At 35.8% G+C, this 22,274-nt stretch overlaps 1 protein-coding gene across 1 annotated transcript in view; it reads right to left on the minus strand.

Moving 5' to 3' along the window:
• SPDYA (speedy/RINGO cell cycle regulator family member A) overlaps positions 1-22,274 on the minus strand; it is a 36,575-nt gene that overhangs the window by 12,141 nt on the left and 2,160 nt on the right. Inside the window, exons 2-7 of the mRNA XM_027113497.1 lie at positions 20,568-20,649; positions 19,149-19,401; positions 17,066-17,124; positions 14,570-14,655; positions 9,874-10,045; positions 1,674-1,971 (exon numbers count right to left, since the gene is read on the minus strand). Of these exons, the coding sequence (XP_026969298.1) occupies positions 1,674-1,971; positions 9,874-10,045; positions 14,570-14,655; positions 17,066-17,124; positions 19,149-19,401; positions 20,568-20,585 (886 nt within the window). The 5' untranslated portion in view covers positions 20,586-20,649. The remainder of the gene's footprint in view (positions 1-1,673; positions 1,972-9,873; positions 10,046-14,569; positions 14,656-17,065; positions 17,125-19,148; positions 19,402-20,567; positions 20,650-22,274) is intronic.

A 22,274-nucleotide genomic window follows, 5' to 3' on the forward strand; every position in this document is an offset into this window, starting at 1 on the left:
AAAAAAAAAAAAAAAAAAAAAAATGGGCACAGGAAATGAATAGACATTTTTCCAAAGAAGACATACAAGTGGCCAACAGGTACATGAAAAGGTGTTCAACATCACTAATTAGTAGGGAAATACAAATTAAAACCACAATGAGATATCATCTCCCACCTGTTAGAATGGCTGTTAAGAAATAACAAGTGTTGGTGAGGATGTGGAGAAAGGGTACACTTGTGCACTGTTGGATGCAGCCACTATGTACAACAGTATGGCGGTTCCTAAAAAAGTTAAAAATAGAACTACCATATGTTCCAGCAATTCCACTTCTGGGTATTATCTGAAGGAAACAAAATCACTATCTTGAAAATATACCTGCACACTCACACCTATGTTCAGTGCAGCATTATTTGCAATAGTCAAGACATGAAACGGAAACAACTTAAGTGTCCATCAGTGGATGAATGGATAAAGAAAATGTGACTATCTTTTTATCTATCTATATCTATATATCGATCTATATCTATATCTATATCTATCTATCTATCTATCTATATATATCTTAAAAAAGAAGGAAATCCTGCCATTTGTGACAACATGGATGGAACTTGAGGGCATTGTGCTAAGTGAAATAAGTGAGACAGAGAAAGGCAAATACTGTGTGATCTCACTTATAATATGTGAAATCTAAAAAAAGCTGAACTCAGGACTTTCCTGGTGGTCCAGTGGTTACAAATCCACCTTCCAATGCAGGGGACATGGGTTCGATCCCTGGTCAGGGAACTAAGATCCCACATGCCACGGGGCGACTGAGCCTGCGCACTCTGGAGCCTGTGCACCACAACTAGAGAGAAGCCTGCCCGCCGCAACAAAGAGCCCGCACGCGGCAACTAAGACCCGACACAGCCTAAATAAATAAATATTAAACAAAAATTAAAAATAAATTTAAAAACCTGAACTCATAGATACACCACCAAATGGTGGTTGCCAGAGGAGGCGGGGAGAGCGGGGGGAGTGGGTGAAGGTAGTGGAAAGTACAAATTTCCAGTAATAAGATAAATAAGTTCTGGGGATATAATCTACAGCATGGTGACTGTAGTTAACAAGATTGTATAAGTTAACAAGATTGTGTATTTGAGAGTTGCTAAGAGAGTGTATCTTAAAAGTTCTCATCACAAGAAAAAAAACCATAACTGTGTGGTGATGGATGTTAACTAAATTTATTGTGTTAATCATTATGTTATACACCTAAAACTAATACAGTGTTATATGTCAGTTTTATCCCAATTTTAAGAAGTGTGTAAAAGAAACCAATAGTTAATTACTGATAAAGCTGCATGGTGAGATTACAAGTAAATTTATTCTCTTCTTAAAACTTCTTTTGAATAAAATAAACATTTCAAAGAAAATGCTTCAGGCTCTTAAAATACTTGAGATCTATGGTGAATTAGGTTTCAGTTTAACAAAAGTCACATTAAAAATCTCTTAGTTTAGGTAAGCTACCACAAAACAATACCAAGACAAAAAGTAGTACTTGAAAAGGGGAAAACTTTCAATACTACTTTAACTCATATTGTTGTAGTATATAAATAATTATGTCCTCCTGCCTATAAGGACTACTGGTCAATAGATAACTTGGATTTATTAATAACATTCATAGATCTAATTCTGACATATCTCGTAAGTCATACCTTGAAAACAGCTATAAGCTTGAGAAGGATCAACTATTATGTCCATTGGGAATGAGTTGTGTGATTCCTGAGAATGTTTCTCCACCACCTCTACTGTATCACTGGATGAAGATGATGATGAAGACAATCCCAGTCTAACGTATCTTCCTTTTCTACCACAGAGTGAACAATCTACCGGTGTGGCACTAGGTCCCCGGGGCAGTTGAACTTCATCTCTGTGGTAGTTTCTAACAGCTCCACTGTGATGCACAGAGCGTTCTCGTTGCCATATATAATGGGTTGGAGCAATGGCCATAACCTATGGTGGAAAGCTTTCTTTTAGAATTTTAATAAGATTTTAAAATTTAGTAAAATTAAGAACAAAAATTATAAATCAAGAACAAGCTACCTGTAAAACTAGATCTAAAAATCTGTCACCGATTTTTTTTTTTTTTAGAAAAAAAGCATTTCCAGATAAGGCAATATTACCTATAAAGTGATTCATTGCTTGGATCCGTAAGATAATAATTGACAAAGTATTTAAATTATTTCAAACAGGAAATAGAACTGAAGCAACCTTCCAGGTTTTTCAATTCTGGATATTATAGGTTTGGGAAAAAATAATACAGTTAGTCCAAAACAATACATAATTCTCTGGAATGTACTGGGTTGAAAACAATATTTTTAATTGAGGTTTCCAGCTATGTATGTTAGGCTAATCTTAACATGTTTGCAATCACAGCAAGAGATATGGTGAATGAAAACACAGGTAAGGTGCTTAACCTCTCGGTTCCTATTCTCTTGTCTGTGGTATGGAGAGAATAATGGTGTCTATTGCAGAGGGTTGTTGCAAGGATTAGATGAGGGATTATTCAGAAAGTACTCAAGATTCCACACTACCTCTCAGGCATTGTTCTCTAAGGTGCCTTTAGAGTCAGGATAGACTTAGTTTCTTATTCTGGCTCTGCCACTTCCTAGTTGTATGATACTTTGCAAGTTACTTAACCTTTCTGAGCCTCAATATCTTCATATGGAAAACTGGGGATACCATCTGCCTCATAGGATTGTCCTGAAGGTTAAATATGTGTAAAATCCTTATCACATAGTAAACATCTGGCGAATGATAGCCATTTAAGACAAGCTAGCGAAGTGTACCTACCTGCTGACCTCATGGTGTCTAAAACTTCTAAACAGAATGTTAGAATGTTACTTCTAAGCAAAAATGTTTAGTTGCAGTTATCAGTGACCCAAGGTAAATGAGAATTGTAGAATTTGAGAGCTAGACAGTGCTTTTAAAAAAATTATTTTATTCAAGTATCTAGACAAAATTATTATTCAAAAAAGACAGACAGTGCTTTATTAATTGCCTAGACGAGTGATTTTCAAACTGGTTTGAGGAGCCCTAGGCTTCACAGACAACATTAGGGGTCGCAGGAGGGGCTAAGGGAAGACACAGCAGGTGGAGGACCTCAATTTGGGGGATTGTGTGTAAAATTTTGTTTGGAAAGAAGGCTTTTGCTGTTAAGAATGACAACCTTAAAACCCCCAGATTAAAGCTGATTCCCTCAGAAAATAGGGTTATTGTGCCTCCCCCAAGACAATGCATAAAGAATACTAGCAACCCTAATTTTTAAAGTGTACTTTAGGATTGGATTTATTTTATAATCTACTTCTTAAATCCTTCAAAACAGTTTTCAACCAAAGACATGTAATAAAGTTATATATCTTTTAAAAGGTAGAAGTAAATAAAGATATTAACTCTAAATATACACATTTCTATGCCAATGTAAAACTAGGTGCAGAGATACCCAAGGTGAGGAAGTAGAATATCAAATTTTCTTATTCCTTCCATATTTATCTACTATTTTTCTCAATATTTCTGTTTTTATTGCTCATGTCTGGAATGTCCTTTCCCTTTATTTGTCTTAGTATTTCTTTTCCTTCAATGCCCAACATAAGTCCCACCTTTCTAGAAACTCCAGCTTTCAGATTTTCTTGTTTTATTATTAATGCTATATTAGGACTCAGCATGTAAATGTTAGCACTCAGATGTACCTTTTTTTTTTTTTTTTTGCGGTACGCGGGCCTCTCACTGTTGTGGCCTCTCCCATTGCGGAGCACAGGCTCCGGACGCACAGGTTCAGCGTCCATGGCTCACAGGCCCAGCCGCTCCACGGCATGTGGGATCTTCCCGGACCGGGGCATGAACCCGTGTCCCCTGCATCGGCAGGCGGACTCTCAACCACTGCGCCACCAGGGAAGCCCCAGATGTACCTTTTTATGCATGTAATCTATTCTGCCAAAAGCCCCCTCTGGACAGGAATAGTTTCTCATACACCGCTTTCAAATGCCTTCTCCACAATATTATGCAGTCATTAAATATTTTTTAATGATAGATGAAAATATTTAAGAATTAGAGGCCACTAACATTAGGAGCCTTCAGCAATATGATTTTTGTAGGAATCCTATATAGCAAAGTCTAGTGAAAAGAGCAGAGGGAAATATGAAGTAAAGGGCACAATATAGAAGATTTGGTACTGTTCTTTCTGCAATAAGCTAGACATCGTAGTCTCTCCACATGTTAACCCACCTAGAAAAATGCATGCACACTTACCTATTATGCTATTTAATTCCTGAGATAACATAATAGATATAAGTGCACTTTCTAAACTAACCAACATAAGAGATGGAGGCTAGATGTCAGAGAAAACAGAACACTGGGAAGCCATTAGATGTGAAGTCAAGTTCTGGCTCTGCCACTTAACTGATATATGATCTTGAGTAAATCTCAACCTCCTTGGTCCTCACAAGTATTTTTGTAAGGATAAGAAGATAATTTATATGAAAATATAAATTTGTGAAGCACAATGCAAGTGTATAGTATAATTACTGTAAGCCAGTTTGTGGCTACTATCATAACTTGAGTTTATTTTAGGATATGTGACTAAAAAATGGGTTGACAGTATGCCAGTACTGGACTCTTAATAACAAATGCATAGAAAACTAAATTTCTAACAGCATGTCTTGCTACTATAATGCAGCAAACTTCAGGGCAAGGATGATGTAATACTTCTTTATAATAAACCTCCACAACACTGAACTTAGTGTCTTACTCATAAATTAGCTGTTAAATGAATACTTACGAGAACAGGATAAAATCTACTAGGTAATTTCTTTTTCTGTACACCAACATGATTCAAATGTACCTGGTTGGAACAACCAAAACAAAAAAGATCTTATCTTTATCTAGCTTATCTATCTGGATAAGGGTCAGTGCTAGGTGAGCTCAGTAAAGAATTATTTTTTGGAGGGCTTCCTTGGTGGCGCAGTGGTTGAGACTCTGCCTGCTAATGCAGGGGACACGGGTTCGAGCCCTGGTCTGGAAGGATCCCACATGCCGCGGAGCAACTAGGCCTATGAGCCACAAGTACTGAGCCTGCGCGTCTGGAGCCTGTGCTCCACAACAAGAGAGGCCACGATAGTGAGAGGCCCGCGCACCGCGATGAAGAGTGGACCCCGCTTGCCACAACTAGAGAAAGCCTTCACACAGAAACGAAGACCTAACACAGCAAAAATAAATAAATTAATAAATTCCTACCCCCAACATCCAAAAAATAAAAATAAAAGAATTGTTTTAAATTTTATTGATTTTTGGCTGCATTGTTGCTGCACATGGGCTTTCTCTAGTTTCGGCGAGTGGGGGCTACTCTTCGTTGTGGTGCACAGGCTTCTCATTGCGGTGGCTTCTCTTTGCTGCAGAGCACGGGCTCTAGGCATGCGGGCTTCAGTAGTTGTGGCACATGGGCTTAGTTGCTCCGCGGCATGTGGGATCTTCCCAGACTAGGGCTCGAACCCATGTCCCCCACATTGGCAGGCGGATTCTTAACTGCTGCACCACCAGGGAAGCCCAAAAATTGTTTTATTGTTTTGTTTATTTAAAAAAAGTTTTTAATCAAGTATAGTTGATACACAATGTTTCAGGTGTACAGCAAAGTGATTCAGTTATATATTTTTTCAGATTCTCTTCCATTATTGGTTACTACAAGATATTGAATATAGTTTCCTGTGCTGTACATTAGGTCCTTGTTGTTGTTTGTCTTCACAGATAAGAAGGTATGAAAAAGAATCAGAAGCTTTAAGTTCCATTCATTCTGTCAGTCAGCTATATTTACTGAGAGCCTACAAGTCAGGCACTGTTACTGCATTCCTCTCTCCCTTCATCCCTAGGCAACCACTTTCTGTCACTTTGGATTATATATTCTTTACAGTTGATATAAATGAAACCATACAATATGTGGTCCTTTGGGGACTGGCTTCTTTCATTTAGCATAATGTTTTCAGGGTTCATCCATTTTGTAACATGTATCAGTACTTTATTCCTTTTAATTGTCAAGTAATATATCATTGTATAGATATTTTGTCGATCCATTAATTAGCTGCTGGACATTTCGACTGTTTTCACAACTATTGACTATTATGAATAAGGCTGCTTGCTATGAACATTCATGCACAAGTTTTTGTGTGGACATAGTTTTCATTCTGTTGAGTATAAAACTAGGAGTGGAATTGCTGGGTCACATGGTAACTCTGTTTAGCATTTTGAGGAAATGCCAGACTGTTTTCCAAAGCAACTACATGATTTTACAATCCCACCAGAAGTGTATAAGGATTCCAATTTCTCCACATCCTTATCAATACTTGTTATTGTCTGTCTTTTTTTAAAAAAAATTATAGTCATCCTAGTGGGTGTAAAGTGATATCTCTTTGTGTTTTTGAGTTTGCATTTTTCTGATGGCTAATGATGTTGAGCATCTTTTCATGTGCTTTTATGCCCATCTGAATATCTTTTTTGAAGAAATACATATTCAGATCCTTTGCCCTTTAAAAAATTGGGTTGTCTCTTTAATACTGAGTTGTAAGAACTGTTTATATATTTTAGATATAAGTGCCTTATAAAACAGATGCAAAATTTTTCTTCCAGTTTGTGGGTTGTCTCTTCACTTTCTTAATGGTGTCCTTTGAAGAACAAAAGTTTAAAATTTTGATGATGTCCATTTTATCTATATTTCCTATTCTTGCTTGTGCTTCTGGTATTATATCTAAGAAACCTAATCCAAGGTCATGAAGATGTAACCCCTATGTTTTAAGATTTTTATAGTTTTTAGCTCTTAAATTTAGGTCTTTGATCCATTTTGAGTTAGCTTTTTATATATAATATGGAGTAGGAGTCCAAGTGCTTTCTTTCACACATGGACATCCAGTTGTTCCAGCACAATTTGTTGAAAAGACGATTCATTCCCCACTTAATTTTCTTGGTACCGCCAAAAGTCAACTGGACTCTTCAATTTTTATTCCATTGAGGGAGTTACTACTCAGTATAGGGTGGTAAAGAACGGTTTCTCTAACATGACATTTAAGCAGAGTCCTGAATGAAGTGAGGAAGTGAAGCATATGAATTTCTGGGGGAAAGCATTCCAGGTAATATGAATGGCAAATGCAAAGACCCTGAGGTGGGAGTGTCCTTGGTGCATTTGAAGAATAGCAAGTAGGCCAGAGTGGTTGCAGTGAAATGAACAAGGATGGGAGATGAAGTGAAAGAGATAAAGGAGGAGAGTTGGCAGACCATGTGGATCCAGGATAAGTACTTTGTGTCTTTTACTCTATGTGAGATGGGAAGCCTCTGGAGGCTTTTGAGTAAAGGAGACATGATTTGATTTTCTAAAAGATTTACTCTTTAAATCTGCTATGAAGAATAGACTATAGGGAAGAAAGATTGTAAGGGAGACTATTTGGAAAGTTATGACAATAGTTGAGGCAAGATGACAATTAAAGTAGGGTTTAGTGGTGGAGGTGGTGAGAAATGGTAGGATGCTGGATTTTCTTTAAGGTATAGATGTGGAAAAAAAAAGTCTAGGGTGACAGATTTTTGGCCTGAACAACTAGAATGATGAAGTTACTATTTATTAACATGTGGACGATTGCAGGAGGAGCAAGTGTAGAGGTCTATGTGGGGGAATCAAAAACTCAATTTTCAGCATGTTAAGTTTGAGGTATCTACTAGATAATGAAATGTAATTTAAAAATTGGATATGCAGATCTGGAATTAGGAGAGAGATTTGTTAGTTCTCAGTGTTGAAGCCTTGAGAGACTAAACTTTTCTGTAAATCCCACTACACAACTGACTTTCCAGGTGTCTAAAACTTTGTAGTCTCTTACACATACACAATTAAGCCACATAACTCTCTGTCTCTTTGTCTGGTGCCAGCAACTGAGGTAATTCCAGCTCCAGCAGAATAAAGTTGTTGCAGTTAAAATGCTAGTCATTGTATTTTAGGAGTGGGTAAGCAACCTGCCATGAGGAAGCATTGCCTATCCCGGCCTCTTCTGCCTCCAGTGCCCCCTCCATGTACTTAGCTGAGTGTTCTACAGGGCTTGAAGCATTTACTTCGAAAAAATCAGAGTGTTCAAATAAGGCCCGCTATCACATCAAGGATGGCAACAGGTGCGCAAATTACCCACTCCTCACCTAGGGAGGTAGTGACAAAAAATAACAAGACAGGACTTTTTCAATGCCCTGTAATTGGAATGAGTCCTTTAAATTCCTTAATGAGGATCCATTAATCTGGGGAGGTGGGTCATACTTACCTAACTTTTCATATTTTTCTATTGAATATAATGTTGTAAAGACTTGGCCTGCTGCACAGTCCTCTAAGTTATTTCTGAATCCTTGCATTTCCCCCAACATTCAACAATCCTAATCCACAAATATGCATAACTGCAATATCTTCATCTCATTAATAAATATAATTAACAAGGTTAATTCTGGGCAGAGTTCTGTGACACACCTCTGAAGTCTCCCCTCAGTTCTGACACTAATCCATTAATTGGTTCCTTTGGCCTGTAGTCATTAAACTAGATATGACTTAATTTTTTTTTTTGGCTGCGTTGGGTCTTCGTTGCTGCACGCGGGCTTTCTCTAGTTGCAGCGAGTGGGGACTACTCTTCTTTGCGGTGCGCGGGCTTCTCATTGTGGTGGCTTCTCTTGTTAGGGAGCACGGGCTCTAGGTGCGCAGGCTTCAATAGTTGCAGCATGCAGGCTCGGTAGTTGTGGCTACATGGGCCCTAGAGCACGCAGACCTCAGTAGTTGTAGCGTGTGGGCTCGGTAGTTGTGGCTCGTGGGCTCTAGAGCAGAGGTCCCCAACCTTTTTGGCACCAGGCACTGGTTTCATGGAAGACGATTTTTCCACTGGTGGGGGTGGATGGTTCAGGTGGTAATGCGAGCAATGGGGAGCGGCAGACAAAGCTTCGGTCACTCCCCCACTGCTCACTTACTGCTGTGTTGCTCAGTTCCTAACAGGCTGTGGACCAGTACCAGGGGTTGGCGACCCCTGCTGTAGAGCGCAGGCTCAGTAGTTGTGGCGCATGGGCTTAGTTGCTCCACAGCATGTGGGATCTTCCCGGACCATTGAACCTGTGTCCCCTGCATTGGCAGGCGGATTCTTAACCACTGTGCCACCAGGGAAGTCCCATATGACTTCATTTAATTACAGCATTATCTAGCCCACATTTACCAAACTTCTTTGAACTAGTACTGCCTTATAGTGATCATTGCCTTCCATTTAATTTTCTACTCCAAATTTTTTTAGTTTGAAACATTAACTTTCTTTACTGAAAACCAGAACATTAGATAAAATAATCTTTTAACTTTTAGTGTCTTTCTGCTTTATATTAATAGAATCTGGCATCAAGGAAACTTTATGTATGCTTTATGAAAAGAGGTATAGTTTTTAAACTTATTTTATACCATGTAGTTCACATTTAACCTTGGGAACTTGAAATTTTGATACTTTAACAGAAATTATTTAATGGAAATTATTATTCAGCTCCAATGTTATTACCATGATGTATTTTGGAATGTGCACGCTATTCTTTCCCAATATACTGGTGATCTTTTTAGAGAAACACTCTAAAATAAAAATACTTTCTAAAACGTAGGGTGCTCTGAAAAACAGAAATGACAATTTTTAATTATTGTGGTATAAAATTAAAACATCAACATTGTAATATAAAAGTTGTACTCATGGTAATCATCAAGGTTAATGGTTTACCCTTCATATACAAAAAAAAAGTGAAACATTAGAAGCACATTAAAAAACATAAAAGGAAAACTACATAAAGAGAAGACAGAGATTATATATATAACGCATGTAAAAATCTTACCTCCTCACAGCATCGCCGGCTTACAATAGCCCTATAGTCAATTCTATCCCAGAGTTTGTCCCTTAACTTTAAGAAATCAGGGAATAATTTTCTCCAGTTTTTCCCTAAAGCCCATGGAAAAATTTCATATTTGGATTCTTCTTCATCTTCTTCAACTGTATTGGCCAGATACCTAGCAAAGAAGACCAACAACTCAAAAAAGAAATGGGTAAAGGACAGGGACAGACAGTTCACACACACACACACACACACACACACACACACACACACACACACACACCAACTTGTTTATAAACACATAAAAGATGTTCAACCTTATGCATGATTAAAGAAAGGTAGGTCAAAAATAGAGATACAGTGAATTTTACCTTGTTGAGTTCTGGATACTTTTATATTCCTATCAATCTTGAGCTTTGCTCTGGGATGCAGTTATATGGAAACGGTCTGATCCTTTCAAGTCTTGCTTTCATGATTTGTTAGGTGGATCTGGAGCAATGTTCAGTCTAGGGCTAATTTCTCCCCACTAAGGCAAGATGTTCCTGAGTACTGTACTCAGTACTGAATTATTCAGTGTGAATTATAAGTTTTTTCAGTCTGGCTGGTGGGAACAGGCACTATTTCCAGCCCTGGGTGAATGTTAGTCACTGTGTTCCCTCTATTCTTACGGTCTTTCCCTACACTCAAATACCTGAGGGGGAATCAGGCATGCATAAAAGCAGGAAAACCAGACAGATAAGAATCATCATCAGTCAATCAAAACTGACCCACGTGATAGAAGTAACAGACAAGGATACTAAAACAGTTATAATTATTCCAGATGTTCAAAAAGATTAGACACATTGAAAGTATACCTCTAGAGATGAAAACTATGTGTATAATGAAAACTACATTGAGTGGGGTTAACAGCAGATTAAATTTTGCAGAGGAAAAGAATTGTGCATTGAAGACATAGCAATATAAACTATCTAAAATGAAACAGAGAAAAGGAAACAAAAATAATGAACAGAGCATCAATAAGCTGCGAGACAACTTTAAGCAGCCTAATAAAGGTGAAATTGCAATCCCTAAAGGGTGGTGGCTGGACAGAAAAAACATTTGAAGAAATAATGACTGAAAATTTTCAAAATTTGATGAAAACTATAAACCCACAAAGAATCTCAGTGAACTCCAAAGCACAAAACATGAAGAAAATTATACTAAGGCATATCATAATTAATTACTTAGGACCAGTAATAAAGAGAAAATCTTAAAAGCAGTCAGAGAAAAAAAATAAGACATGTTAGATAACACAGGAACAGAGATAAGGATGGAGCAGATTTCCCACTGGAAACAATGCAAGCTCCATAGATGACTTTCTAAGAAAAACAGGCGACTCACAATAAAAAAAAATTACAAAACATACAAGGGAACAAGGCACCATGAACAGAAACAGTCCCTGAAGTGTGAAGATACTGGAATTAAGAGACAAACACCCAAGAAAAGGGGGTCTTAAAAGCAATCAGAAAGGAAGGCAAATGATCCCAAGTGGAAGGTTTGAGATGCAAGAAGGAATAGTAATCAAAGATATATAGATATATGGGCAAATCTAAACAAATGTTGAATTTATAAAACAACAATAATAATGTCTAACATTTTGGAGGGCATCAGGTAGAACTAATAGAATTGCAAAACGAGAATAGAAGTTGGGAAGAGTGATTAGAGTTAAAATGCTTAAGGGTCTTGTAATTAAAAATAACTAGGGCAATTGCTAAAAGAATAGATATAGAATGTAAGATTTCCAAACATGTAGAGGAAAAAAAGGCGTCAAAAGTAAAAATATTAAAATCTCAATCAAAAAGAAGATTAAAATGGAGGGGAAAGAAGAAAGAAAAAAATGGGACATACACAAAATACACAACAAGATGGTAGGAAAAATGCAAATATATAAGAAACAATAGAATATTATTCTGCAGTGAAAATGAAATGAACTATAGCTACATGTATCAATAGAAATGAATCTCAAAATAATATTATAAAGCAAAAGAAGAAAGTTACAGAAGAATGATAATGGTAATTATGGTGTATAATTATTTTATTATATAGCCCCCAAATAGGAATAACCAAATAATATATTATTTAGAGGTATATACATAGAATAAAGAAAAGTAAGAAAATGATTACTTGTGGAAAGGAGGGGGCTCTAACTGGGAAACTGTGTGCTGTGAGTTTCTAAGATTCTGGCAATGTTCTATTCTTGAGTCATGGGTACATGAGTATTTGTTTTGCTTCTATTCTTTTACACACACATACATATACATTCCATATACTCTTTTGTAAATATTTCACATTAAAAAAATTTTAAAGGCACAGAAGTGTATAGTACATCTCTATTCATGTAATATACACACTGGTTCATATATAGAAAATTATTCTAGACACATACATATGAAACTGTTAACCGTCCTTGAGGAGGGAGGTCAAGGTCTTGAGATATGAGGAAGACTTACTTTTTTTTTTTTTTTTTGCGGTAGGCAGGCCTTTCACTGTTGTGGCCTCTCCCGTTGCGGAGCACAGGCTCCGGACGCACAGGCTCAGCGGCCATGGCTCACGGGCCCAGCCACTCCGCAGCATGTGGGATCCTCCCGGACTGGGGCACAAACCCGTGTCCCCTGCATCGGCAGGCGGACTTTAAACCACCGTGCCACCAGGGAAGCCCCCAAGACTTACTTTTAATTGTATACCCTCCTATATATTTTTTTTAACCATGTGCATATTCATATTTAGTTACATTAATATAAAATGAGTACGTACATGTTTTTATCCTCCCTTAAAATAACTACTTTAATATTACCTTATATTACATTATATATATATATATTACCTTATTATAAAGCACCTCATTGTTAAACCCATTCAGTTATATGAGTCAAATCATGTCCTTTGTGAAATTACATAAAGTAATTTCTCACTTAAGTATCCCTGAGAGTTCTTAGTAAACTGTAGATAGAGCTGGAGGATGGCCCCTTTCATGCTTGCAGATTAATGAAAAATCTATAATGGACTATGGTACTCCAGTATCAGGACCACATTATTATCCTATTCTATATTAACAATTTTTCAGCCTCAAGGTAATGAAATATCTGTCTCTTACACATGTAAGTTGTCTTCTAATTTGAAATAGATTTTTCTTGGAGCAGAGTCCATTTCTTTTGCATAGGGTTAATTATGTTTATTCAAATAAAGAATTAAGAACCTCCTATGTCAGCCACTGAAGTATGCAAAAAAAGTAAGATACACATTCCTTGCCCTTAAGGAGTCTACAGTCAAGTAGAAAAGGCAATCAAGTATGAAATAAATACATAACTGAAAGAGAATATAGGAAAATGATAATAGAAGTTCAGAGTGTTATAAGAATATATAGAAAGGAAAAGGAGTTGAGTTAAAACTGTGGCTGAGAAAATATTTAATGAGAAATATTGAGTGAGGTTATATCAAAAGAATGATTAGATATAAAAATGTAAATTATAATTCATGTTACTTTTCATATGGAGCTTATAATACAACATGCAACGCAACCTGACATGCTACTACACAGTGTAAGCTAACACAGTGCTTTGCTGGTAATAACATTACAAAACTTGTCAAATCCAATTTGGGGCATCTGGTAAGATTTAAATAAAGTTTCTTTTGGTTTGTTTTCAATTTTCACGTGAGAAAAAAAACTATAAAATAGATATTGCATCAATATACAGATATAATACTAAGAGACATGTAAACAGCAGCTTAGTGTTAAATGGCTGAATTTGGCCATTGGCAAGTCACACCTGAATTTGCTGATTAACTTTTGTGACCTTGGAAAGTACTTAATCTTCCTCAGTTTCAATTTCCCCATCTGTAAAATGGAGATAATTAAAAAAATGTATCTTATAGGGAAGATTAGACGAGTTTATAGAAAACATTTTTGTGGTACCTTGCACATATCAATATTAGCTAATATTATTATATTCCCCCCCCATTTAGCAATCATCAACTCAAATTTTTTATTGAGTTCATATTTTCCTATGCATGGGGAAATGTGTCTGCTGAAAACATGCAGAGATAATTTCTTCTAGTCCTATTTCTTGAATCACTCTTTGATTCTGAATTAAACAGACTTTAAATAAATTCTTCAGTGCTAACGGTTGTTGTGGTATTCAATTTAAATATTTTTATATGTAGTTCCCTAGTTAGGTACTTAAAATTATATTCATATATTCCAAACTGCAGCATTATATCCAGGTACTAGGTAGAAAAGGTTTTGATATTGAGATGTCTAGAGCATTTTCCACAAGCTGTTCAGTGTAAAAGGGCAATAATGATAATTTTTACTATACATTACATTTCAAAGAGAATATTCTGGCTTTTAAAAAAATCTCTAAGTCCAAAAGAGGAAAATTTGGGATAATTTATGTGGAACACTATATAAATTATGGAAATGTGAAAGGTACAGTACAAACTCAAGTGGAATACTGAATAATAAATGTTAGGCATATGGCAGGATAAGACCAGTGAAAAGAACATAAGAATATCCTATTAAAGTAAAAAAACATATAGCTTTCAAACAGGAAGGCCTATTCAAAGATATACATCAGGTTTTAAACAGCCTCTATTTTAAATAAGGTGTTGTATATATTATAAATAACTAGCACAAAAATCACTTAGTAGAAAGCATACTTACAGAGCAATAAAGAAATTTATCCTGGTATGCTCATTTATAGTAAATTTAGCTCTCTTGAAATAAACAAAGGTCATAGCCAAAAGATACTATAGGGAAAAAAGTTAAAAGTTAATATTAATGTTTTGCTTTCATAGTAAAACTGCTTTAAAATAGTTATGTTTATAAGCTAAAATAAAGCATTATTTATCCTTATTATAGAATTAGCTATTTATTTGAGTCCTTATTTTTTGGCTTTCCTTAATCCATATGAACAGTGAGAAATAGTTCTGGATCATTTATGATTAAATTATAATTTTAACCTCTAAATTTTATTATTGCCATCCATTCAGACCTATAGAGAAGCTGAAATAATAATCAAGTGAATAACCACACATCCTTCACCTAGATTCACCAATTGTTTTGAATCAGCTATACATATACATATATCCCCATATCTCCTCCCTCTTGCGTCTCCTTCCCACCCTCCCTATCCCACCCCTCTGGCTTGATGTATGCGTATATGCAAAAATTTTTCCCCTCAACCCTTTGAGTTAGTTGCAGACATCCATACTCACTTTTGAAAATAATTTTTGAAAAAAACTTCTAACCAGAAATTAGAACAACATGGCTCTATCTTCACTGGAATAAAAGTGTTTTAAATGTACTATTAGGAAGACATATGTCTAGCCTGCTATTAGGACTCATGCCAGGTTCTGCCTGTTCAAGTTAAAAACAAGTTATGATACTGATATATTGATAATAGACTCCCTTTCATAAAATGTCTAATGCATGCTACCTTCACAGGTTTGGCCACAAAGGTGATTCCAAATTTTCAAGGTAACTTTCAGTAGAGGATTTTTGATATACTGAGTGTTAAGATACAGTACTCCTGGCTACTTTAAAGGCACTGCCCCCTGCTGTCCAACAACTTTAATTACTGTAAGGTGCTTAAATTTGTAAAATTTAAAACTTTAGAACTCCACATGAACTGGATATTTTACATTAAGGCATTACTGTCAATTTTTAAAAGCATCAGTGACACTGATTATGTTTAAAAAGATCTCACCTTTTAGAAGTACATCTTTAAATATTTATGGATAAAATGTTAGGATGTCTGGGATTTGCTTCAAAATAATCCACGTTTGGGGAGAGAGATTAGAAGAAATAAGAATGGCCATGAGTTGATCATTGTTTTAGCTGGATGACAGGCACATGGAGGGTCTTTGTTCTATTCTCTCTACTATAAGTTGTATGTTTGAAATTTTCTAAAAATTTTCAAAATTAAAAAAACCCTCTGATTTTATTTTTATCTTAAGCTTAAAATAAGAGTTCATATCAATATGAAATTAGTGGGTATTTAATCATGAGCTAGTCTTCTGTTCATTCCCTTTTCTGTTGGTTGGCACATTATTTATTTATTTATTTATTTATGGCTGCTTTGGGTCTTCGTTGCTGCGTGCCAGCTTTCTCTAGTTGCAGCGTGGGGGGGCTACTCCTCGTTGTGGTGCGCGGGCCTCTCACTGCGGTGGCCCCTCCCGTTGCAGAACACGGGCTCCAGGCATGCAGGCCTCAGCAGCTGCAGCATGCAGGCTCAGTAGTTGTGTCTCGTGGGCTCCAGAGCGCAGGCCCAGCAGTTGTGGCACATGGGCCCCGATGCTCCGCAGCATGTGGGATCTTCCCAGACCAGGGATCAAACCCATGTCTCCTGCATTGGCAGGCGATTCTTAACCACTGTGGCACCAGGGAAGTCCCATAGCATGTTATTTTAAATGTAATACGAAGTCATGCTGTATTTTCTGATATGACTAACTGGTCTAAGATGACATTTATAAAGCTGAAATTCTAACTGATCAGCTAAACCTAAATAGTATAGAAACATCACAATCCCTAGTATATAAGTCAGCATCATGATGTTCTTTTATGAAACACTGATTCCTAAATAAAGAACATGATAAACTAATTTTACTCTACAAGATTATTGGGATTTATCTAAATTATCTACAAAATATTAAAATGTGTAACAGACTGCCTTAGTGGAATGAATCTCAGATATTATTACCTGATAAAAAGTAATAATTCTGATCAAAACATATTAAGCCTAATACAGCCAATATTTTATAACTATGAATGGAGTATAACCTTTAAAAATTTTGAATCATTATAGTGTACACCTGTAACTGATATACATCAACTAAATTTCAATTAAAAAAAAAACCAAAACAGAACAAAAAACCCCCTAACCACCCAAACAAAGAACATATTAAGTCTATATTGATTCTTGTTTTAAATCAAACAGATATGGGTTTAAGGTCATTTAATCAATAATATTTCACAATGCCTCAAGTATAGATAGAATGAATCTATGTTGTATGCTAATGGATTCCACTTTGAAGGAGCAATGTAGGCTAGTTCTTTTCCTAACCTTAATTAATAAGATAGAAAATCCTAATAAGGTTCATTAAAGTCCTGATGTAACATAATAATGCTGGTTAATGATTATACTGTTAACAAATTTACCTTGTCTGCAATTTTACAGCAGCAGTCCATCCACAAGAAATCTTGAATTAAGTCGTCATCTACAACAAAAGATAGCTATGACTTGTCTTTTGAAAACAGGTGGTTTCCTTTTGAAGAATTAATTTTTACATAAGAAGATGACAAATGATGCTTAGAAATCAAACAAAAATGGCAGGACCAGGGTTGTCCAAGGTGTAGTTTTCAGTTCTTTAGCGTGTTTGCCATTGCAAGTGCTGTACAAAAAGCTACTGCTTTATTCTTTGGCTTCCCATCTGATTTGCCTTTATAGCCCAGACTGGAGGAAGAATGATAGAACTGTTTGATTTATTGAATATTTCTATAGCTCTTTTAGAAATATGTCTTGGGTAGCTCTAGATGAGCCTTTGTTGTTTTCCAAAATCAATCTTTAACAGGTGGAAATGGAATCTGATAAAAGATAAGTCTTTAAGACATAATGACTCAATGAATACTCTGTTTTCTAAATATGTTTTACTTTTTTTTTTTTTTTTAACTACTTTCTCCTTTTAGGTACGGGGTATTTTTAGTTGTGAGTTTTCTCTTCTCCTACTTATCTCTGTCCAATTATCTATTATCCCAATACACATGAAAATATCTATGTAAAGGAGATTCATAATTCATTAGTTATTTATAACTAACATTTAATTTTGGAAAAAACTGAGTATGACAAAAAGATCAACAAACATACTGTTAAAAAATGAATAACATCCAAAAATAGGTCAGAAACACTCACTCCAATTTTAAAAGGCTAAAATATATAATCCCAAAATATATGGGTAGCTGTCAGAATATAATTTGAGAAAGATCTACTTTTTTCCATTTCCCCCTGCATTTTAAGTTAAATAAGCATAACTTCTTGTTATATCCTAGAAATATCATCAATGTAGTCAAATAAATGGAAAGTTCCAAGTATAAGTACTGCTTTTTTGAGAATAATTAATTTCTGCCTTGTTAATTCCATTTCTATTTCTTAAATTACCTAAAATGGTAAAGCCATGTATTTTCTCTTATTTCTCACATTCAGTTACGAATGATAATAAAGTTTGTGGGTAATAACTTCACTCTACTCTTAATAAAGAGAGAGGGAAACTTTTATTAACAGCATTCTAGATCCTGACAAGGAACATCTTTATAGTTCAACATTTTCTACCTGTATTATTTACATTTTGTCTTCTATTATCTTATTTTCCTTTTCTTTAAATCTTAACCAGCTTGCCCTCCTTTTTTTTTTGTTTTAAAGATTTCTGTCCTCTCAGCAGGGCAAACACTCTTGTCCCCAACTCTCTCCTCCTTTATGCATATGCTTTCCTCTATAAGCAAGGAAAGCTGTTACCTGGATCTACCAGACAGTGATAGCTACTTGATTTCATTCAGTCCCGCAGATACTTACCAGAATCCATCTATCCAACCCTTTATTCCGTCTACCTTACTGCCTTACCTCAAAAAACAAAAACCAATCCTCTTTCTTGGCCAGTAGAAGTACTATAAAGAAGTTTCTTTTTGGCTATGTTTAAGAAGCTTATTAGCAAAGTAGCACTGTTTCATGATCTGAACAAATTCAAACTCAATTTCATTACATGAGCATGATGATAAAGCATAATTTTTAATAATATTCCCCAGATATAATACTGAAACTGCTCTAGGTTGACTAACCTTGCCAGTTTGCTCAGTTTCAGCACTGAAAGTCCTGGGAAACCCCTCAGGCCCAGTGACACTGGGTCAGTTGGCTCATCTGAGACTTTATGTAGTATTTATACTTTAGGTCAAACAAAACTCATGCTATGACCTTGAACTGCCCAGAATTTACATTGGACACTTGAATTTAAGTAGTCTAAAAGCTAGATGATGAATTTCTACTCTAAAAGTAATCAAAACAAACAAAAATCCAGCATTGAGGGGGGAAAAAAGAAAGGACTAAGGAAAACAAAAGGCAAATTTGGTTGGAGATAGAAAATCTGACATAGAAAATAACAGTATCCTCTTTATTATAAAAATGATAAAATAGATCTTATATTCTTATTTTTAAGTACTCTATAATTACCCCATTACAATATTTTAAACCTACCAAATAATTTAAAGAAAGCAGTCATTTCCTGACGCTGTATAACTAGACAGGGTCCTTTGGGGCGTTTAGACTTGTCGCTATTATGTGCATTTTTTTCAGATGCTGGCCAACTATCTTTAAAAATAGGACGCTTCAGGTTAATGGGTTTTTTAGGCTGATGTGATCTATTTGACTCTGATTTTACATGTACAGTGACAGTAGGTGGTGTCTCACAACATAGCTGATTATGCCTCATTTTGGTTTCCCACAATTCCTGTAAAAATAAAACACAGTTATGTATCACACTCTTGTTCACTTCTATATAAAAACAACAGATTGGATGACACTATCAGATGCAGTCATAGGAAATGTTACTGAACTTGCTACTAAAATGTTAGTTATGACAATGACTCACATGAGAAACTGCTTTTAGAATTTAGTACCAAGAAAATCTATGCTTCCTTTGGGTAACTGATATGCCTTCTCTTCCCAAATAATAAGATCCTGCATACTATTTTGCTTTGACTACTAGGGAACTCAAAACCAAATTTTAAATTATAGAAACTATGCTGAGTTTATAATGTATTTGTGGTATTCCTTTTTCCTGATAATTTTTATTCTGCTTGTATTGACAATTTTATCATATTATTATGTCAGTCAAAGTTTTTATACAATAAGGCAAACTACTTCCAGAACTAAATTATTATCAACATCAATTATTATATTAAAAAGCAATCTCACACACAAAAAAGCATATTTTCTAACTGGTTAATTCCTTGATATGTTATGAAACTCACTGATTCAACAAGCATTGATTGTTATTTATTGAAAAGTTAAATACAATTCTAGCAAAGAAATGCATGGTATAAAGTGCATTGAGGGATTCTCATAAATTGGTCACTTTAATATCTTCTTTTTTTACCATCTTTATTAGAGTATAATTGCCTTACAGTGGTGTGTTAGTTTCTGCTTTATAACAAAGTGAATCAGCTATACATATACATATATCCCCATATCTCCTCCCTCTTGCGTCTCCCTCCCACCCTCCCTATCCCACCCCTCTAGGCGGTCACAAAGCACCCAGCTGATCTCCCTGTGCTATGTGGCTGCTTCCCACTAGCTATCTATTTTACATTTGGTAGGGTCACTTTAATTTCTAAAGTTGTGAGTGTATGACTATGCTATTTGAGTGGCCAATTACCAGTGTGAATGAATGTAAACTGTTATAGACTAATAAAAATTGAAACAAAGTTAATCCATCAATATGTAACAATATGCATAATCATTACCATGTTTGGTGGTAATTAGTTCACGTGATTACTAGTTAGCATTACTTTTACGGTCAAAGTACTTATAGGGTAATAGGAAATGTAGTTATGAATAGCCAAAGCAGGCAACTACTCTAAGACCCTAATGAGAACCTCTGAATCCATAACTCACAGTGACCCAGGCAGCCATGCCTCCCTTGATGTTCAAGGAGTCAGGTACAGATTCTCCTTCCTGACCCTCAGCAACTTCCCTGCTGAAGGAAGGAATGGAAAGTAAGATTGGATATAGTGGGGCTAGATCAGCACTGTCCAATATAATGTGAGTCACTTTATATTTCTAAAGCCACATTTAAAAAGTACAAATAAGCAAGTGAATTTAATTTTAGGAATGTATTTTATGTAACCTAGTATATCCAAAATATCATTTTAACATGTAATCAATATAAAAACTAATGAGATACTTTACATTCTTTTTTTCATACTAAGTCTTTGAAATCTGGTGTTTACACTTACAGTGTATCTCAATTTTGGATGCTAAATTTCCAACAGTTAAAGTGAAATGTAGTCTTACCAAAACGATGATGTGGTACATAAGGGAAAAATATTTTACACTCCTTCAGTATTTAATTTTAAATTAAATAAAAGTAAAAATTCAATTCTTCAGTTGCAGTAAAAATTCTTCAGTTGCACCAGCCACATTTCAACTGCTCAACAACCACATATTAGACAGTACAGGGCTAGATTATGAAGAACTAGGCAGAGTAAATTATATTAAATTAATTCTATAATTGCTTCTCCTCCCTCTATTTTGCTTCCCTTCTCTCCTCTCATCTTTCTTCCTAGATCCTAAGGTCCAAGCAAATCGAAGGCAATTATGGAGTTGAGGGTGGGGGAGTGCTACAAACTCCATAGAAAAAGGAATGGGTGATTAATTGTGCCTTGAGACTTGTGTTAAGAACGTTTTGCTACTTCCTGCCCACCTCATCTGGGAGACAGCTGGAGGTCTCATCTGCATCTTTTTTTTTTTTTTCCCCTCAAAGAAAGAGCAACCTTACAAATCTAGATGGAAAAAACTAAACAGTCAGGATTCTCACATTGGGGTGTGGGGGCAGGCTTGGGGGAGTGGGGGACAGATGTGCCAGAATATAGAATGGTTGTGGCATATCTCCCAGGATGTCAGTTTTACTTAACGTTACTTAATGTTAAGTAACTTAAAAGTGTTGCTTTGTTAAAACAACCTTGGTTATATCATGAAATAGAATGCAAATTTTCTATCAATCAAAAAAATAAATATGTTTTACACTATTCTGCTTCATATAAAATTTGAGAAAACATTAAGAGTAGGAAATTCCTCAAATAGAGATTCACTGAGATTAATAACCAAACACTGGCAGGAGGGTTATGGAGAAGGACCTTAAGGAGAGAAGCTATCAATGCAGCATTTTGGTCAAATTCCAACTCGAGGTAACTTCTATTTTTGCTCTTCATTTAGACATACTAAAAGAATGACAACAGACAAATTATTAGTAGTATTTTTTAAGTTTGGCCGGCCGCGCGGCTTGCCGATCCTATTTCCCCGACCAGGGATCCAACACGGGCCCTGGCAGTGAAAGCAACGATTCCTAACCACTGGACCGCAGGAGAATTCCCAAGAATTTTTTTTTTTTTTTTTTTTTTTTTAAGACAGAGGATTTTTCAGCACGACAGAAGGCAGAGGGACAGAGCCACCTGAGAATATACGTTAAAATACTGGAGAATAGACCTGGATTAAGACCTGATTCTCACTAGCGATTGGGTCTTAGGCTATTTAACTTCTGGGCGCCTCCATTTTCTCACTTGTGATACTGAGATAATAAAAGCAGCTATTTTTTTTTTTTAG

This window comes from Aethalodelphis obliquidens, unplaced genomic scaffold (assembly GCF_003676395.1).
Source record: "Aethalodelphis obliquidens isolate GAN/ISIS:26980383/991018 unplaced genomic scaffold, ASM367639v1 scaffold12, whole genome shotgun sequence".
NCBI lineage: Eukaryota > Metazoa > Chordata > Mammalia > Artiodactyla > Delphinidae > Aethalodelphis > Aethalodelphis obliquidens.